The sequence below is a fragment of the Fukomys damarensis genome, unplaced genomic scaffold (assembly GCF_012274545.1).
Source record: "Fukomys damarensis isolate Sample0158 unplaced genomic scaffold, DMR_v1.0_HiC HiC_scaffold_39, whole genome shotgun sequence".
Lineage (NCBI taxonomy): Eukaryota > Metazoa > Chordata > Mammalia > Rodentia > Bathyergidae > Fukomys > Fukomys damarensis.
In genome coordinates, this window is record NW_022900951.1 from 55,267,467 (window position 1) to 55,288,505 (window position 21,039).

General features: G+C 34.6%; 1 protein-coding gene and 1 pseudogene across 1 annotated transcript in view; both read right to left on the bottom strand.

The window, feature by feature from the left end:
* Tex11 (testis expressed 11) overlaps positions 1 to 21,039 on the bottom strand; it is a 478,576-nt gene that overhangs the window by 60,983 nt on the left and 396,554 nt on the right. The window contains exon 25 of the mRNA XM_033760433.1: positions 18,885 to 18,951. Coding sequence (XP_033616324.1) covers positions 18,885 to 18,951 — 67 coding nt within the window. The remainder of the gene's footprint in view (positions 1 to 18,884; positions 18,952 to 21,039) is intronic.
* Positions 13,507 to 14,057, bottom strand: LOC104867729 (annotated as a pseudogene).

The following is a 21,039-nucleotide window of genomic DNA, read 5'->3' on the forward strand; positions in this document are numbered from 1 at the left end:
TAAAAAGTTTGAGGAGTAGTCATATTAGATCTTCCATGGCATTCTTGTAGAATTCAACCATGAATCCATCAGATCCTGAGCTTTTATTTGGCAGTTTTTCTTATTATCAATTCAATTTTTTTGCCTATTATTTGATTGTTCATTTTTAAGTCATCTTGGTTCAGTTTTAGTAATTTGCATGTATCTAGGATTTGCTCCATTTCTTTTAAGTTCTCCAATTTGTTAGCATGTATGTTTGTGAAGTAGTAATAAATTTCTGGATTTGGGGGCTGGGGATTTAGCTCAGTTGTTCCGCCACCTCCCTCACAAGCACAGGGACCTGAGTTCGATCCCTGGTACCAAAAAAAAAAAAAAAAATTCTGGATTTTGGCAGTGTCTGTTGTGATTTCTCCTTTTTCACTTCTAATTACATTGATTTGTGTCTTTTCTTTCCTTTTTCTTTGGTAAGGATGGATAAGGGTTTGTCTACTTTGTTCATTCTTTCAAAGAATGAGATCTTCAATTTATTGATACTTTGTATTTTTTTACTATTTTATTAATATCTGCTCTGATATTTATAATTCCTTTTACAAGCTCTAGATTTGGACAGTTCTGTTTTTCTAGGACCTTGAGACACATCATGAGGTTATTTATTTGGGCTTGTTGTTTTTCTGATGTGGGCAGTCACTGCTGTACACTTCCCTTTTCAAACTGCTTTGTATCCCATAAGTTCTGGTGTGTTGTATGGAATTATAATTTAATTATAGGAATGTCTTCTTTCTTAATTTCCTCTGTGATCCTTAATTATCCAAGAGTGTTGTTAAATTTTTATATGCTTGAATAGCTTCTGCAGTTTCTTTTGCTATTGATTTACAGTTTCATTGCACTGTGATCCAATAATATACATGGAAAATTTTTCATTTTTTAAATTTACTTAAGCTTGCTTTATTAGCTAGTATGTGTTCTATTTTGGAGGAAGTAATATGTAATGCTAAGAAGTGTGTGTATTCTGTTGTTGGAAGGAACATAACTGTATATTTCTAGTGAGTTCATTTATTCAAAAGTTTGGTTAAACTCATGTCATTGTAGATTTTTTGGTGTAGTTTATTTATCTGTGATTGTGGGGAACTCAGGTCCTACACTGTAATTGTTTTTATGCTTATCTAATCTTTTTATGCCTATTTGTGTTTGTTTTATGAAGACAAGTGCACTAGTGTTCAGTGGATTTGTTTGTAATTGTAATTGCTTCCTGTTAAATAGTTTCATTAACCAATATGTAATATCCTTCTTTGCCTCCTTTGATCAGCTTTCGCTTGAAGTCCACTTTATCTGAAAATAGGATAGCTATTCTTGCTCATTTTCAAGTCTCTGCATGGAATATTGTTTTCTGTCCTTTATTATTTAGTTTATAAATTTCTTTTTTTCTGTTTGGTTAAATGTATTTCTTGTATTCAGCATACTGTTGGATTTTATTTCTTGATTCATTTTGCTAATCTGTGTCTTTTGACTGGCAAATTGAGTACATTTACACTGATAGTTAAATTGATAGTTATTGACTTATTCCTGTCATTATATTATTTTCCTGTTGCTCTTTTGGTTTCTTTTCCTTTTACTTAATCGCTATCTCTAGGTAATGAGTTTATTCTATTACACCATTTGGGGGTATTAGCTTTTAGCTTCATTGTCTCCTTCCAGGACATCCCCAGAATTTTTTTGTGTGTTTGTTTGGTGGTCATACATTTCTTAGGTTCTTATTATCATGGAGATATTTTATTTATTCATCAATTTTGGAAGATAGTTTTGCAGGATATAACCACCTGGGTTGGAAGGTTTTTTTAGAGCTTGAAACACTTTATTCCAAGCTCACCTTGGCTTTAAATTTTGTGTTGAGAACTCTGTTGGAATTCTGATGGATATTCCTTTACAGGTGATTCAGTGTTTTCTCTAGCAAAGATTTTTTGTTAATTCCAATTACAGTCAAACATTGGATTGAGAGTAACTTGGTCTGCAAATGAGCCAATATTTCTAAGAAATTTTAGCATGATAAATGAATGATGTCTTGCAATATGACTAGTACATTTCACCAAACATAACATGATCACAACTCTCTCTCTCTCTCTCTCTCTCTCTCTCTCTCTCTCTCAATGTACAGATGTTTTGGATTACAAGTGAAACAAAACATTCTTACAAACTAAGGTTTTACTGTACTCTTACATTAGTCTTCCTTGAATAATCAGCTGTTTGATCCATTTTTTATGTTCTCTTGTTTTAAAATTATCTCTCATTAACTGAGCACTGACCACACTCTGTCCTCTAGACCATTTTCAATTTTTAAAAGTTTTATTAGTACATGTTTTCAGTAAATGCGGTTTACAATCATCTTGGGGAATGGGGTACATGTATATACTACAGCTTGTTTCTCCCTTCCCTCCCCCTTCCTCCCTCCTTTTCTAATTCCCCTATCCTGATGTTCGTTCTTGTTGATATTAATCTTAACTCATGTTATGACATATAATGTTAACATTGATTGAGGTTATTAAGTTCTTGTACATGGCAAATCTTTAGTCTATTTATTTTTCCTTCCCCTCTTCATCACCCTTTGCCCCTTCTGATTTTGTGGCATGGAACACTCTAGACATCTACTAAGTCCACTTGTTCTAAGACTTGGTTCAGTTCTGTTATTTCATTGCTGATTTTTTTGTCTAGATGATCTGTCAATTTTTGTCAGTGGAGTATTAAGGTTCCTCACTAAAATTGCATTAGTGCTTATTTTGTTTTTCATATCCATTAATATTTGTTTTGTATAGTTGGGGGCATTAGTATTTGGTGCATATATATTTATAATTGTCATTTCTTCCTCTTGTTCTGCTCTGTTTACAAGGATGTAGTGGCCTTCATTGTCTTTTAATTAGCTTTGGTTTGAAATCTATTCTGTCTACAAATGCGGTAGCTACCCCCCTTTTTTCTGGGGTCCTGTCACATGGAGAACTGTTTTCCATCCTTTTACTCTCAGTCTATGAATTTCTTTGTGGATTTAGGTGGGTTTCTTGTATACAGCATATTGTTGGATTTTGCTTCTTAATACATTCTGCCAGCCCATTTCTTTTGATTGGTGAATTGAGGCTATTAACATTGATGGTTATAACTGTAATATATTGGCTTTTCATTGTCATGTAATTTTCCTGTTGTTTTATTTTTCCCTCTCTCCCTTTAATTTCTTGCCTTGCCTGGTATATTTGTTCTGTTGGCCCTTATGGAGTTGTGGTCTTCATTTTCTGTTTCTAGGATATTTTTTAGAAGTGTTTGGAGTGATGGTTTGGTGTTCATGAAATTTCTCGGGTGTTCTTTGTCATGGAAGTATCTTATTTCCCCATCCACTTTGAAAGATAGTTTTGCAGGTTACATCAGTCTAGGTTGCAGGTTGTTTTCTTTTAGGACTTGAAATACCTCACTCCAGGCTGTCCTTGAGTTGAGGGTTTGTATTGAAAATTCTGCTGTGATTCTGATGGGCTTTCTTTTGCATGTAATTTGTTTCTTTTCTATTACTGCTTGTAGTATTTTGTTCTTCTGTTGGGTTTCTGGTGTCTTGATTATTATATGTCTAGATGTAGATTTTTTTATCATGACTGGTTGGAGTCCTATATGACTCCCTTATCTGTATGTTGAATTCTTCCCCTCTTTGGGGAAGTTTTCTGTCATTAATTCTGTGAACAGTTGTTTATGTCATTTGTGCATTCTCCTGCTACTTCATGGATTCCTATCAGTCTTCTGTTATTCTTTGCATCATCTAAGAATTGTTGCATTGGTTTGTCATGGTGCCTTATTGTTTTTAAGAGATCTCTCTTTTCATGGTCACTGACCACCATCCTATCTTGTATATCTAAAATTCTATATTCACAATCATTTGTCCTGCTGTGAATGCTTTCTATAGAGCTTTTAATTTCTTGAATATCTGTTTGAATCTGTTTCACAGATTCCATTTCTTTCCTATGTTGGGCATTCAAGGTTTCCATTTCTTTCCTATGCTGGGCATTCATGGTTTCCATAATGGTCCTGAGTTCATTTTTTTTTGTCTGTTTCTGTTCTGGATACTCTAATCATGTCTTTCCTTTTTCTCACCATCTCTGTGGTTATCTGAGGGATCATTTCAGTTTTGAATTTTTCTAGAGCCTCATTTATCTATTTTTTTTACTTCCTGTGCTATCAGTTCAGTGTATCCAGATGGTTGATTGTCAGATTTTTCCACCTCATTTCCCCCAGAGTTTACCTTTGGTGGGATGGAAGTCTGTGTTTGTGTCTTGTTTAAATGCCTTCTCATTTCTATTTTTGTCATTGGTATTGCCCTTGGTTTAATTTCTGGGTTAATACTTCAATCCTCCAGATATAGCTTGTTTTTATGTTTTGATCTCTAATATCTCTGAGCCAATCTCATTTTCATTATACAGGAGAGGACAACTGATTAGATCAATGATAACACCTTAACCCAAGTAATACACTCAGCAACACAACAGCATCAAGCACAGCTTAGAAAATGACAATTTGTGGTACTTATTAATCTATCACCTTTAACTGTATGAGTTAAATCAAAATTGAGGTCCAGCCCAAAATATGTTTATAGTGAATAAACTCTTCAATATAGCAACTTTACTCTTCAGGATGGGGATTTAGAAGGACTTGGGGAGGGAGGGATAGATAGGATAGAGAAAGGTTAGATGTGGGGTCAGAAGACATAGGAAGATCATACAAATTTTAGGGAGCTGCTGAAGAGAGCAGGAGAGGACAGTACAAAATATACCCAAGAGCAGAACAAACTAACAGCAATAGGGAGGCTAGAGGCTGTAATCACTTTCTTTTTTTAAATGTAATCACTTGCTTTTAAAACTAATGGCAATTGAGAGAAGAGAAAAGAGAACAAAGGGAAAAGAAAGAAAATAAATTCAAATTAGGATAGGAACAGGAACAAAAAGGGAGAGTAATGGAGATCAAGGTGGGAGAGAGAGTAGAAAAAAAGAAGAGAAGACAGAGAGAGAGAGAGAGAGAGAGAGAGAAAGATAAGAAAAATAAGTTTAAAAAAGGAAAAATTTTGGGAAAATAAAAAGATTAAAGATATTTTAAATGATTAAAGATAAGTGAAACATTACTTTGAAGATAAAAAAATACAAATAGAAAAAGAGGGCCTCCTTCAGGGTATGTCTCTGTTGATACAATAGACAGCATGGGCAGGAGTGTGCAGTTCTAAGCTATTTACTCTCAGCAAGCAACCAACAGTCCCCTGAGGTTCAGGATGGTTTCTGGCTGCAAGGCCCAAGTTGAGATCTCTGTCCTCCTGCTGGGTTAAGCTCTGCAAGGTTCTACTTCAGGTTCCAGTTGCCTTTTGCCTGAAGTTAGAGCAAGTTCTGATGTGAGATGCTGGTTAACCATGGTGGTGTGGTGTGCTTTTATTGCAGGATCCTTAGAGAGGCCTTCTTTCTCTTTCTCACTGGGGGGTGGGGTGGGACCCTCTGTATTGGCGCCTGCGTGGCTGGGCTCCTCTTTGTCACTGGGTTTATGGGGCGTGGCTCTAGCACACTTTTTTTTATCCAATCATCTATTGATGGGTATACAGGCTGCTTCCAGAATTTAGCTGTTTTGAATGGTGCTGCTATGAATATTGGTATTCATGTATTGTTGTAGTATTATTATAGACAGCTAAGTCATAGAAATATTATAGGTAGTCAGACAGACCTAGGCCCTCAAAGGAGTCAGGGCAGAAGATAGGAACACATTGTAACTGTGGCTGGAGGTGCATTTGTTGAAGGTCAGGCCTCAAGATAAGGATGGAATGACTAGGCCTACATACCTTCCTGAGGGATAAACAATATACTATAATCAGTATTACCAGATCCAATAAAGTCTAGGTAGGCATTAGTAACCTGAGTAGATGACCAGGACATCCTGACTCATATCTTCAAAGAAGGTTCTTGTTCTTTTCATATACACTGGCTACATGACTTGCTTCCCCATTGGATCAATATTACCTCGGCAACTATACTTGTAATCTTATTGGTTGATTATAATTTTTTCCCACATTGTATCTAGCTCATGATTTTGTACCTACCTTGTGATTTTGCTTTATAAACTTCCTCTGTAAAGTGAGCTTGTTGGCAAGCTACTTGGGTTCCCTCCTGCCTCTCAGGAGCATATGTCTCTCAGTAAATTCTTCCTACTTTTAACCTCTGTTGTTCCTTGGAATTCATTCTTTAATTTTAGGGAACACGAACTTGGCATATTTGACATCTAGCAGTTTGGGAGTTATATTATTTGGAGGTACTTTATCAGTATAATGACCTATGCTCCTTTTGGAAGATACCTAGCAGGGGGATAGTGGGTCTTATGGAATTCCCAATTTTGGTTCTTTGAGAAATCTCCATACTGATTTCCACAATGGTTGTACTAGTTTACATTCTCACCAACAATGAAGAATAGTTCTTTTTTTCACCACAGCAACATGAGAATTTGTTATTGTTTGATTTCTGAATGACTGCCATTCTTTCCAGAGTAATAGAATCTAAGCATTATTTTAATTTACATTTCTCTAATGCTCAGAGATGTTGAACATTTGTTCACATATTTGTTGACCATATGTATTTCTTCCTGTGTGAAGTGTCTGTTGATTTCTCTTACCCATTTCTTGACTGGGCCTTTAGTTTTAGGTGGTTTAATTAATTTATTTATTTATATATTCTAGATATTAGTCCTCTGTCTGAAAAGTTGCTGGAAAAATTTTTTCACACTCATTGATATCTCTTCATTCTAGTAACATATTTTTTTTGCTATACAAAAGCTGATACAAACCCATTTGTTGATTCTTGCTATTATTTCTTGTGCAATTGAGGTTCTGTTTAGAAAATCCTTTCCCACATCATATCTTCAAGTGTTTTTACCTATTTTATCTTCCAATAGATTTAATGATTCTTTTATAATATTTAGATATATGATCCATTTTTATTTTAATTTAGTGTATGGTGACACAGATTCAATCTTTTCAAAACAAATAACCAGTTTTCCCAGCACCACTTGTTCAATAGACCATCTCTCCTCCAACATATGCCTTTGGCCCTTGATTAAAGATCAAATAGTTGAATGTGTCTGGGGATGTTTCCATTCCCCCATTCTATTCTGTTCCATTGAGTCATGTATCTGTTTTTGTTCTGGTTCCATGCTGTTTTTATTACTATTGTTTTATAGTATACCTTGAAGTCAGGCATCTCAAGGCCTCCTGATTTGTTCTTATTGCTCAAAATTGCTTTTCATATTCTGGGTCTCTTCTGGTTCCATATGAATTTTAGAATTGTTTTCTTTAGTTCTGTAGAGTATGCTGTTGGTATTTTGATTATGGTTGCATTGAATCGCTATAACAGTTTTGGGAATATGAGCATTTTGACAATATTGGTTTTACCTATCTAGGAACAGGGGACTTCTTTCCATTTTCTGATAGCCTCTTCAATCCATTTTTTCAGAGCAGTGTAGTTTTCTTTGTAGAGGTCTTTCACTTCCTTGGTTAGGTTAATTCCTAAGTATTTCATTTTTCTTGAAGCTACTTTGAATGGTATTGCTTTCATAATTTCCTTCTCATGGTGTTCATTATAGGTATACAGAAATGTTAATGACTGAACATGGTGATGCACGCTTGTAATTTCAGCACTTGGGAGGCTGAGGTATGAAGATCCCTGTGAGTTCAAGGCCAGCCTGGGCTACATAGTGAGTTGAAGACCAGCCTGAACTACACAGCAAGGTTCCTTCTCTCTCTCTCTCTCTGATGTGTGCACGTGTGTGCATGCACACATATACACACAAACAACAAATATTAATAATTTTTGTGTGTTGATCTTGCATCCTGCTATGTTGCTGAAGTTGGTTATTCTAAGAGCTTTTTAGACTCTTTGTCTTTGGATCTTCTATGTAAAATATTATTTCATCTGCAAATAATAATAATTCACATTCTCACTCTCCTATATGTATCCCTTTTATTTATTTTTCTTGCATGATTTCTCAGGCTAATGTTTCAAGTACTATGTTGACTAGAAGAAGTGATAGTGGAAATCCTTGTCCTGTTCCGGATTTTAGGGTGAGTGCTTATAGCTTTCCCCCATTTAGGATGACACTGAATAATCATTTGTCACAAATAGCCTATATCATATTCAGGTATGGTCCTTCTATACCTATTTTCACCAGGATTTTTATCATGAAGGGTGTTGGATTTTGTCAAAAGTCATTTCTGCATCTATTGATATGATTTTTTAACTTGATTTTGTTCGTGTGATGTATTACATTTATTAACTTATGGATGTTGAATTATCCTTGCATCTCTGGGATGAAAGTTACCCGATCACAATGTATGCTCTTTTTGAGAATGCACTGCATTCTATTTACTAATATCTTGTTGAGGATTTTTGCAACTATGTTCAGTAAGAAGACTGGCCTATAGATTCTATTTTAGTTGTATCTTATATGGTTTTAGGATCAGGGTGATACTGGATTCCATGTATTAGTTTGGGGTCACATCATCCTTTTCATTTTTTTGAAGAGCTTGAGGAGTATTGGTGAAATAACATTCATAAAGGTTTTGTAGAATTCAGCAGTGAGTCCATTGGGTCCTGGGCTTTTTTAGTTTGTAAATTCTTTATTATTGACTCAATTTCATTGCTTGTTATTACACTGTTAAGAATATTTATGTCCTTGTAATAATCAAGATCCGAGAAACACAAAAGAAGAACAAAATACTACAAGCAGTGAGAGAAAAAGAAACACATCACATGCAAAGGAAAGCTCATCAGAATCACAGCAGACTTTTCAACACAAGCCCTCAAGTCAAGGAGAGTCAGGAGTGAGGTATTTCAAGCCCTAAAAGAAAACAACCTCCAACATAGACTGATGTATCCTGCAAAACTCTTTCAAAATAGATGGGGAAATAAGATACTTCCATGACAAAGGATGGAAAACAGTTCTCCATGTGACAGGAACCTTTTTATGGACTCTAATTCTTTTCTATGCTAGTCACACATTTTGCATTGTTTCATTTATCTCTGCTATCTCTTTATTAGTGTCTTCTGTTGACTCATTCTTGTTTTGCTTATTTGGCTCAATATATATTTGCTCATATTTTCTATGTGCTAGCCAAATTCCTTATTGATCTGTTTTGTATTCTCCCCGATATCACTTCAAATAATTCAAGTATGTGGCTTTTGGTTTTTGTCTCCTTTAAAAAAGAATAAAAGAGAGAAAACTATTAGATTTATAGTCAGATGTGGCACATGCCTGTAAGCCCAGAACTCAGAAGATGAGGCAGGAGGATCACCATGAGTTCAAAACTAGCTTGGGCCATACAGTAAGTGCAAGGCCAGCCTGAATTACATAGTGAGACCTTTTCTTAAAAAAACAAAACAAAACAAGCTTTAGGCTTGACTTCTTATTTTAGAAGCTTTAGGATCATCATTAGGTTATTTATTTGAACTTCTGTTTTCCTGATGTGAGAATTCAGTGCTATAAATTTCCCTATTAGGACTTCTTTCATTGCGTCCCATAAATTGCAGTATTTCATGTAGGTATTATAATTTAATTGTAGATACTGTTTAATTTATCCTTTAATTCCATCTGTGACCCATTGATTATTAAGGAGGGTGTTATTTAATTTCCATGTGTTTATTGAGTATTTGTGGTTTGTTTTGCCATTGATTTCCAATTTCATTGCACTGTGGTCAGATAGTATGCATGGGACGATTTCAATTCCTTTTAATTTACCTAAGCATGTTCTATGGAGTAGTATGTGCTCTGTTTTGGAGAATATCCCATATACAGCTGAGAATAATGTGTACTTTGATGTTTTGAGGTGGAACTTTGTAGACACCTACAAGTCCATTTGTTCACAGGTTTGGTTCAGTTCTGATATTTCTTTGTTGACTTTTTTTAGCTCATCTGTCTATTTGTGACAGTGGGATATGAAGTTCACTCATCACGATTGTGTAAGTGCTTATTAGATTTTTCATATTCATTAATATGTGTTTTATAAAGCTTCTGCACAGCAAGAGAAACAATCAACAGCATGAAGAGACAATCCACAATGGGGGAAAAAATTTTACCAGCTGTTCCTCAGACAAAGGTCTACTATCTAGAATATATAAAGAACTTTAAAAAATCAGACCTCCTAAATTTAAAGACCCAATCCAAAAATGGGCATTTGAAATGAACAGACATTTCTCAGACAAAGAAGTAGAAACAGGAAATAAACACATGAAAAAATGTTCAACATCACTGGTCATTTGAGAGATGCAAATGAACACCCCAGAAAGAATGGCTGCTATCACGAATTCAACCAGGTACAGGATCCCAATGATGAATGTAACTATACTGTATACCTAAGATGTACCAATAAATTCAATGAGAAAAAATAAAATAAAGACACAAATATCTGTAAATGAATGCTCATAGCAACTTTCTCCATAAAGTCAAAAAGTAGAAACAACTTAATGTCCACCAACTGATGAATAGATAAACTGAGATATGCAGATAATGATATAGATATGATGTCTGTATATATGGAAAATCTGGCTATATGTATGAGTATTTTGTAACTGTGGAAAATAATAAACTATGGGTTCATGCTAAAAAAAAAGAATTCAATCAATAACAAATGCTGGCAGGATTGTGGGGAGAAAGGAACCCTTCTTCATTGTTGCTGGGAGTGTAGACTGGTGCAGCCACTGTGGAAATCAGTATGGAGATACCTAAAAAAACTAGGATTAGAGGTCCCATTTGACCCATGTTTCCCTTGCTGGGTATCTTCCCAAAAGAATTAAAAGAATCACACCACAGGGATATATGCATACCCATGTTCATAGCGGCACAGTTTGCAATAGCTAAAACTTGGAAACAGCCCAACTGCCCATCAGCTGGAGACTGGATAAAGAAAATGTGTTTTTTATATAAAATGGAGTACTGTTCAGCCACAAAGAATGAGAAACTAGAGACATATAAAAGCTACATGTATGCACATTGAGGTGATACTCTGAAGTGACATAAAGAAGATACACATGTGAAAACACCAAATAATTTCTCTGGTGTGAGAAAGTGAAAGTGTAAATAAGGATCAAAATGTATCAATAATGTGAAATAGGAGTTGGAAGAAAAGGTCCAAAGGGGAAGGGGAAGTGGGAGGCATAGGGGGTAAAAAAGAAGGCAAAGTTATAAATATGAGAAAAGGAAAAAATGGAAACAAACTCTTTGTAAATAGGGAGGGCTGGAGGGATTGAAGGTGGGAGCAGTGGAATGGGGAAAAATAAGAACCAAGATAAATTATGTAAAGGCAAAAATTCCCAATAATGAATGTCAGCACACTGGGTACCTAAAATGTACCAATAAAATTAATGAATGAAAAAATATAGAGAGATATATTTTATGTAGCTGGCTGCACCCATATTTGGAGCATATATATTTATAATTGTTATCTCCTTCTCTTGAAGTATTCTTTTATCAAGTATGTAGTGACCTTCTTTGTCTCTTTTGGTCAGTCTTGGTTTGAAGTTCACACTGTTTGCAAATAAAAATAGCTTTCCCCGCTTTTTTCTGGGTTCCTGTCCCATGGAACATTGTTTTCCATCCTTTGACTTTCAATCTATGAATTTCATTTGGAGCTAAGTGTGTTTCTGGAAATCAGCATAACGTTGGATCTTGTCTACCAGTCTGTTTCTTTTGATTGTTGAGTTGAAACCATTTACATTGATGGTTATAGTCGATATGTATTGGACTATCCTTGTCATATTATTTTCCATGTCATTAATTTATATGCCTTTGGGTGGATTTATTTTGGTCATGGCTATTTGGAGTTCTATATGCCTCACTTATTTTTGTCAAATTCTTTTTTCAAGTTTGGTAAGTTTTCTGCCACTACTTCTTGGGATAGCTTTTGCATAGCATTTGCGCTATTACTGGCATTCTCAATGACTCCAATCAATCATATATTATTTCTCTTTACATCATTTTGCAATTGTTGAATTGATTTTTCATGATCTTTTGCTATTTTTTTTCAGTATTGGGGATCAAACTCAGGACCTTGCACTTGCAAGGCAAATGCAACACTACTGAGCTAAATCCCTGACCCAATCTCTTGCTATTTTAAAGAAACCTTTATTTTCATGGTTAGTAACTGCAGTCCTGTCTTCTAGATCTGAAATTCTATCATAATTTTGGTTGAAATGACTACAAATACTTGAATCTCTTGTATATTTGTTTAAATTTGTTTCATGGATTCTATTTCTTTCCTATGTTGGGCATTAATAGTTTCCATCATTTTTGTAAACATCTATTTTTTAAAGGAATATAAAACTATTTATTGACCACTGCTCACCATTATTTACAATAAAGTAAACAATATACAGTAGGAAAACATTCTGACTACTACAAAGTTATTTTTCTGGCTTCTGTTGAAACAGTGACCCAAATACTGAAAAGCTTGAGCCTACATGTAAGGAATAAGTTGGGGTCAAGAAAAACATGCAGGCCAATAGTTTTGATTATACGTTTGTTCACTCATTAATCCTAGCAGGGTTAAAATTGTGACCACCTCTAGCCACTCAATAGGTTTCCATGAGCCAAGTCTTAGACATCCATAAATCCTGACTTTGAGAACAGATTTCAACTTGTAAGGGAATAGGTCATGAAGAATCTTTAATGTTCCCTTAACAAGTTTTCCTTAGCTAAATAAAACAAATCAGGTTTTGACAAGTTACCTTACTTAGGTGGGGAAGTTGTTGGTAGTGATACATTTTTTTCTTTTCAGGAATTTTGCAAGCAAACTGCAGTATTTTTGTGACTAAAGACACAGATATGGATTCTAGCATGGGTACTTTGAAAATACCCTCTTTGTCCAATTAACCACAGAATCATCTATTTAACTTGTAAGGTTATGGCTTCAGGAAAACTTTCCATTTAACTATAAGTGATTTATTTCTTAGATTGCTCAGAATGATGGCTTCTCAAACATGGGCTTATCACCCATAGTTTTTGTTTTGGTGAATATTTAAAAACAAAAGAAAAACCATTTATATAAGTATTTTATTTATATGCACACAAACAAAAAACTCAGAATGGTCCTTAAGTATGTGAGCTAAAAATGAGTTCTATTTGAGTTTGACTAATTTCCCCAATATTTAGAAAAGTAGAGGAATTATATCGGGCTATCAGCGCTGTTTTGTGATGAAGGAAGCAACTACAGAAAATCTTTTATTTGTTCAAAATAACTATTGCTATTGATGCAAATCAAATAAAGCCCAACAACTGCTGGCGATTTAGCTCAGCGGTTCGGTGGCCTGCCTTGCAAGTGCAAGGACCCAAGTTCAATTCCCGGTACAAAAAACAAAACAAAACAAAAAAATAAAGCCCAACAACTTCCCCAAATACTACTTTGAAAATCAACACACTAAACTTGATTTTCATTAGAATGCAGGTTTTTTTCACGTTATTAAATTAAAAAAAAGACCCATATGATGTAAGTTATTGAGCTTCATCTTCTGGACAAGAGTGCCAAGTTAGTCTCTCTTCATAAAAAGCAATTACAATTTGAGGACATTTCATATTTGCCTCTTTTGCCAGCACCAAATCAGCCTTCTCTGAATCTTTCCATTGCATGAGAAACATAATTTTTCCACTACTGTCTGTGGCACCAATTATTCATTCAGGATCAAGACCTCTAGCAAACCCTCTAGGTTTGTCAGCAGCAACTCTTTTCTTCTTTGATTTGCTATCAGCAGATTCACTGTCAGATAAAGATTTTCTTTTTGTACCATCTTTTTCTTTACCAGCTTTTTGAGAAATAAGAAATGCTTCAATTAATTCTGGACAATCTAAGTTTTCTTCAGGTTCCCAGGTATTGTCAGCATCTGTAAATCTGTTCCACTTCAGAAAATACTCCACCTTCCCATTCACTACATGAGGATCCAGTACTTTTTCTACCACAAATTCTTCAGGCTCTTCTTCCTCAAATTTTTTTACTTTTTCCATTTTGTTTCTTCGCACTTTTGCAATGTAGTTTTATTGGAGGCCATTTTTTATTGCAGACTTGAAGAGCTATCATTCACCACTGGGGATGCTCACATCACGGTTCCACAGCATCTCAGCCTGCATGCCCACAGCTGTACTCCCTCATCTATTTTTTTATCTATGCCTACTTTGGCTTCATTGAATATGTCCTTCATTTTAATTGCCTTTTTTAACCTGGAAAATTATTTTCTATATAGCTTCATCTATGTGTTGTTTCACCTCTGCAGTTATCAATTCAGAAAGATCCACTGAGTGACTTCTATTTTCCTCTATCTCATTGTCCCCTGGACCTATCTTGGTGGGCTGACTATCTGAGGCTGAATTTTACTTCTGTGTCTTGTCATTTTCCAGTTTTTAAATTTTTGTTTTCTAAGTAGTTTCTTGCTGGTTTCTTATGGTATATAGCTTCATCATTTAAATCCAGATGACTTCTTGGGATAGATTTTTTTTATTTTTGTTTCTATTCCAAGATTCTACCTTCCCAAATTGTTATAGGTATGAGATTGTATCAATTTAGCTCAGCACCCTGTCCTTTGGTACAGAACTATGGTGATGGTTGTAACCCCAGATAATCACAGTGTTATCATATAAGAGAGAACTACTGGTTACAACATGTATGATATCCTGGCTAAAGTAATATAGTTAGCATTAAAAATACCATGCAACAAAGCCCACCGACTGATAAACTGTGGTATCTGTTAGTTTGGTACCTTTAATCATACAACCAAACTCTACCTTTCTATACCAAAATCCAACATTAACCAGGTACTTATAGGCAATGAGTTCCCCTTAGTAATTATACTACAAAGTTTCCATTATAAACACAGTATGGTACTGGAAAAAAACACCAAAAGACAACAATAACAACAACAAAACAGACCTAAAGACAAATGGAACAGACTAGAGGACACAGAAAGAACTCCAAGCACACTCAGTCACCTTACCTTTGACAAAGGGGCATGTTTACTGGAAGAAGGATAGCCTCTTCGATAAGTGGTGCTTGAAAAACTGGCTTTCTATATGGCGAAGACTAAAACCAGACCCATGTCTCTCACCATGCACTAGACTAAAATAGAAATGGATCAAAGATCTAAATATTAAAAGAGAAACACTAAATCTGCTGGAAGGGAGAATAGGGAGAACTCTTTAGGACATAAGGGTAGGCAAAGACTTCATGAACAAAACCCAGACTTCACAGGAAATAATACAAAGAATCAACAACTGTGATCTTATCCTATTAAAACATTTTTGGCTGAGGATTTAGCTTGGCAGCACAGCACCTGCCTGGCAAGCTCAAGGTCCTGAGTTCCATCCCTGGTATAAAAAAAGTTTGAGGGGGTGAAGGGAGGGCAGAGGTAAGGGGAAAAAATGAGAATCAAGACTTGCCATGTAGAGGTACATGATCCCAACAATGAATGTAACTGTACTGTATCCCTAAAATGTACCAATAAACTCAATAAAATTTAAAAAAAAAGTTTGCACTGCAAAATAAATCAACACAGTGGAGAGACAACCCTTAAAGTGGGGGAAAATTTTAACTAGTAGTAGTTCCTCAGACAAAGGATTAATATCTAGAACATCAAAGAATTGAAAAAAATGAGACCTCCCAAATGTAAAGACCCAATCCAAAAGTGGGCATCTGAAATGCATAGACACTTCTCAGATGAAGAAGTAGAAATGGCAAATAAATATGTGAAAAAATGTTTAACATTACACTGACCACCAGTGTGATGCAAATTAAAACAATACTGACATACCCATCTCATTCCAGAAAGAATGGCGAATATCAATAATTCAACCAACAACAAATGCTAATGGGGATGTGGAGAAAAAAGAACCCTTCTTGACTGTTGGTGAGAGTACATACTAGTGCAACCAGTGTGGAAATCGATGTGGAGTTTCCTCAACAACCTAGAATTAGAGGTCTCATTTGACCGTGGTACTCCTCTTCTGGGTATCTACCCAAAGGAATTAAAAGCATCATACCAGAGTGATATATGTGCACTTGTGTGTATAGCACCATAGTTTATGATAGCTAAATCTTGCAAATAACCCAAATGCCCACCAACCAATGAATGGATAAAGAGGATGTGGTTTTTCTATTCAGTAGAGTTCAACTCAGCCATAAGGATAAATTTAAAACATTCATAACTAAATGGATGCTCCTTGAAGCTATACACTTAAGTGAAATAAACTGGACACTCATGTGTAAATATTATATTGTCTCTCAGGTATAAGAAACTGAAAATGTAAATAAGCACCAAAATGTAAAACAGACAATGTGAAATAAAAAATCATTTAATAGGAAGGGATAACCAAAGGAAGGGAGGGGAAAGAAAAAGAAAAAATGAGAATAAAGGAAAAAATGGAAGTAGGTCTTTTGTAAATAAGGAAGGGGAAGTAGAGTTGAAGGGAGGGCAGGAGAATGGGGGAAAAAGGAATCAAGATAAGGGGTGGGGATTTAGCTCAGTGGCACCATTACTGCCTTGCAAGTGCAAGATCCTGAATTCGATCCCTGGTACAAAAAAAAAAAAAGATTCATCATGTAAAGGTACAAATTACCTATGAAGAAAGCAATCATTATGTAAATCTAAGTTTACCAATAAAAAGAAAAATGATTAAAAACAAAACAGAAAACAGACCAAAAAATCACCAAAAAAGAAAAGATTCATGACTCATGTAGTATTTACATAAATAAGGATATGAGATTATGCTAACATTAGATAATCCAAATGAAATGACATATTCTTTGAAACAAAAAAATGTTAAATTAACTAAAGAATAAATAGAAAATCTCAATAAAACTATATGTACAAGTAAAGAGATTGAATCAGTAATCCAAAACATCTCACAAACAAATTCTAGGACCAGATGATTTCACTAGTCAATTCTACTAAACAAAGAAGAATAAACATGAATCCACAAACTATTGGAAAAAACTGAAGAGGAGAGAACATGTCCTAATTTATTATATGAAGCCTGCATTACCCTGGTATCAAGGAAAGATGAAGCTATGACAATAAAAGGAATCACAACCCAATATATTTTATGAACATTTGTTTTAAAAGTCCACAACAAATTTTACCAAACTGAATCCTATAGCATATGAAACAACTATATACTGATAAATTGTGATTTACCCTATGAATGCAAGGATAGTTCAACATGAACAAATAAATAAATACAACATACCATACTAATAGGATGAAGAAAAATCATGATCCTCCATTGATACAGAAAAATCTTTTGATACAATCCAAGACATTTTTTATGATAAAAACATCCAGGAAATTAGAAATAAATGGGAATACCCTCAACCTGATATTTGAAAATTAAAAAATAATTAACATTTTACTCAATGGTGAAATAGTGAAAGCTTTCCCTCTAAGATCAGGAATAAGACAAGCATATCCCCATCCACCATCACTAGTCAATAATTTGCTGGAAATTCTAACCAGAGAAATTGGGCAAGAAATAGAAATAAAAGTCATCTAATTTAGAAAGGAAGAAGTGGAGCTATCACTGTCCACAGATGACATGACCCTATATATAGAAAATACCACAGAAACCACAAGTTTATGAGGTGTGTTTATTATTTTTTTTAATATTCTCTAGTTTAGGTTTTTAAAAATGTCCAGCCAATAGGGGTTGTTTCTAATTCCATTATTAATTTCTAATTTTTGCATTAGGATCAGATAATATTGTCTTTAATTTATGTGTTTTGGATTTTATTCAAATTTTCCTTTTCATCAATTCTGTAAATGTTCAAGGGGCACAAAAAAGGTGTTTTCTGTTCTCAGGATACAAAGTATATTTTCAGGCCATATTTCCATGAAATATAATAAATATATTTTTAGGGCTTTTGGATCTTTATTTTTTTGTTGTTTTTATTCATTGAAATGGCTGTCATAGATTGGGAGGAGCAAAGTAAATCTTATATGTTTATGTTTTCCATGTACCTCCTATACTTTGATATGAAAATCTGTCAATGTCATTACATAAACACAAGAAGAAAAAAACTAACCAATAATTTCTAAATACTAAAATATAATATTGAAATCATAACAATACAATTCATTAATATATTAAAACAACAACACATCATGACCAAATACAATTTATTCTGGGAATGCAATGATGATTTAATCTAAGGAAATCTATTATTACAACTTAGTATTTTCATACTTTAAAAGAGAAAAATCATGATGATCTCCTTAAAGTCTGAAAAGACATGTAATTCAATTCAGTATCCATTGATTTAAAAGAATTCTAAAACAACAAATAAGCACACCATAAAATGTATATCTAAACATATAAGCCAATGCCATCTTTAACGATGAAACAGTGGCAAGCTACTACATAACTGCCAAAGGTTACTACAGTTTTGATAATTTCATAAGAAAATATTAGCAGCATCTCACTTTTTCTTTTTCTTTTCAGTACCAGGGATTGAACCCAGGGACTCACACATGCTAGGACAGCACTCTACCAAAATGCTGCATATCCAGATCTGATATTTTGATTGTGGTTGGGAAGACTCTGTAGCCTACATTTAGTCAGCAGTAAACTTTGACTAGATCTTCGACTAGACTAACCTGAGAACAATTGTATCACATTGTATAATAAACATGGTTTCATGAAAAGCAAAGTAAAAAATACTCTTAGCCCAAGCAGTACATAATGGAGTGAAAACACTAGCATATAGAATGGAAAAAATTAGTTCTTAAAGAATCATTTGTTTAACAAGTATTGAACAAATTTTTGGTGATAAAGGTTAAATTCAGATTCTAATCTCTTCATAACTGTTACAAAACTCCCAGTTCCCAGGTTACCTGTTTGTTTCAGGAGATTCCAGATGCCTTTGCATTCCTGAGTCTGCTTAAGTGCACGATTCAGTAACTTGGCATATTTGGGAATAATGCAACAAAGCAATTAGTCTCAAAAAAGAACTTTAAAATTGATATATCTCATATAAATTTCATTAAAAACAGCTAAAGACAAAATGATTGAAAAATGATAGCTGGAACTGAACATTTTTGAATTGTGATAGATATATTAATTCTAATAAACTTTTTCTTTTTGTCTCAAGAAAGTGTGATTTAAACAGAACCTTCAGCATTATAACTTCTTTAATAATTGAGAATAGAAGAGAAACATTTCCAGAATGGTAGTTTGAGGAACTTAATAGACTCTCTTCCAAGCAAAACAAAAATAACTGATGAAATTTATAAAATACAATTATGTAGGTGTCATAGTTTGTGTCTAGATGTTTCCCCAAAGCTTCATGCAGTCATAGGTGGGGCTTTTCCAGAGGTGACTGGATCTACAGTGTGTGATGCTGGGATTAAGGGTGTGTGACTGCTAAATCAATCCACTGATTGGTTTGGTACCACTGTAATCCCAGTATTCTAGTAGAGCATAATAGAGGCAGAAAAAAGCTGCTAAGGTCCCTTGCTTGCTTTGCTACCTTCTGCCTTCCCTGAATTGTTTCTCCAGCCAATTATAGACTGAAACCTCTACAGACTGTGAGCTAATAAACTTTTCCCCCTTTAAATTTGGGTGTTGGATATTTCATCTCAGCAATAAGAGAAAAGTAAGACAGTAGGGCTGGGGGTATAGCTCAGTGTTAGAGTGCTTGCTTGGTTAGGTTCTATTCTCAAAAATAAAACAAATAAAACACATGAAAAGTCTGAGTAAACTTCCCTGAGGGCATAGAAAATGAGTATTTACTTCAGAAGATGTACTTATTTTCACTAAGAATAGTGAGAACCTATGATATTTGAACCACTACATCTTTACTCTCCTCCCCATAGCTCAGTGTGATATAAATGCTCTTTTAGGCAAGTGTGGCCAAGTTTCCAGGGTAGGAATTCATTGAAGTGCCAGAAAACTGACATTATACAACCTCCCGGTCTGTGTTATATAAACTCTACTATAAACAAGCAGAGCTGAGATGCCTGGGGTTTTGTTCTCTGCTCCCACTTGTGGGGCAAAATCTCTACCTTATGCACAGAAAATTCATAATACTTGGCCTCAATTATTTTCATATCATTTTGCTTATAGGATAGAATTTCCACACTGGGAAATGTAAGGCAAAAATATCAGGGACTACAACTCTTGCTCATTCCCCCATTCATAGAACTAGTAAAACAGTAAAAGAAGCAGGTCATAAGAATTGTCTCTATAGTTCTCCATAAGAGGAATGACTTTAACTGGAAAAAGCTTTAGAAAGTCCAGGTCTAAGGGCACTATAAAAAATCATGAAGATTTTTGGAAATGAGTATTTAAGAGGAGGCTGATAGATCAATGATATTAACACAGAGAGCTACTTGAAGTTTACAGAGAGAATCAAGCAAAGAGAAAACTAGAAATATTCCTATCCTTTCAAGGGGGCCTTATTTTAGTTGGAGTATAATGTGGAACAATTTGTTCCCAAAAGTATGTGAGAAAACAAGGGAAGGAGAAAGGGGGATATGAATCATCTAGCAATTAGTCAAGACTAAACTAACAGCTGGATGATCACCCAAAAGCTTAAAAGGGAGATCAGGAAAAGAGACAGTAAAGACGAACTCTTCTAAAACCCTGTAATCTCTTCAAGGATGATGGTTCAGAGTTATTGCAAAGTCAAAACTGTGCATACTATAATATAGCGGAAATAGACCTCACTGAACGAGCCCAATAAATTCACTAAACAAAGAACCAAACATTAACAAAATCAACCCTCACAGGAGGTCAGTATCCAAAGATGCTACAATACTATTATCTACATGTCAAATATTCAGAAAAATCTTACAAGATATGTAAAGAAACAAAAAAATCAACTTATACACAGGAAAAGATCTGGTAACAGGAAATGACTTTGAAAAGGTCCAGATGTTACACTTAGCACACATATTGCTTTTTTTTTCCATTCAGTTTATTGGTATATTGTAGGTATACAATACAGTAAAATTAATCATTGGGATTTTGAAAAAAAAAAAAAAGAAA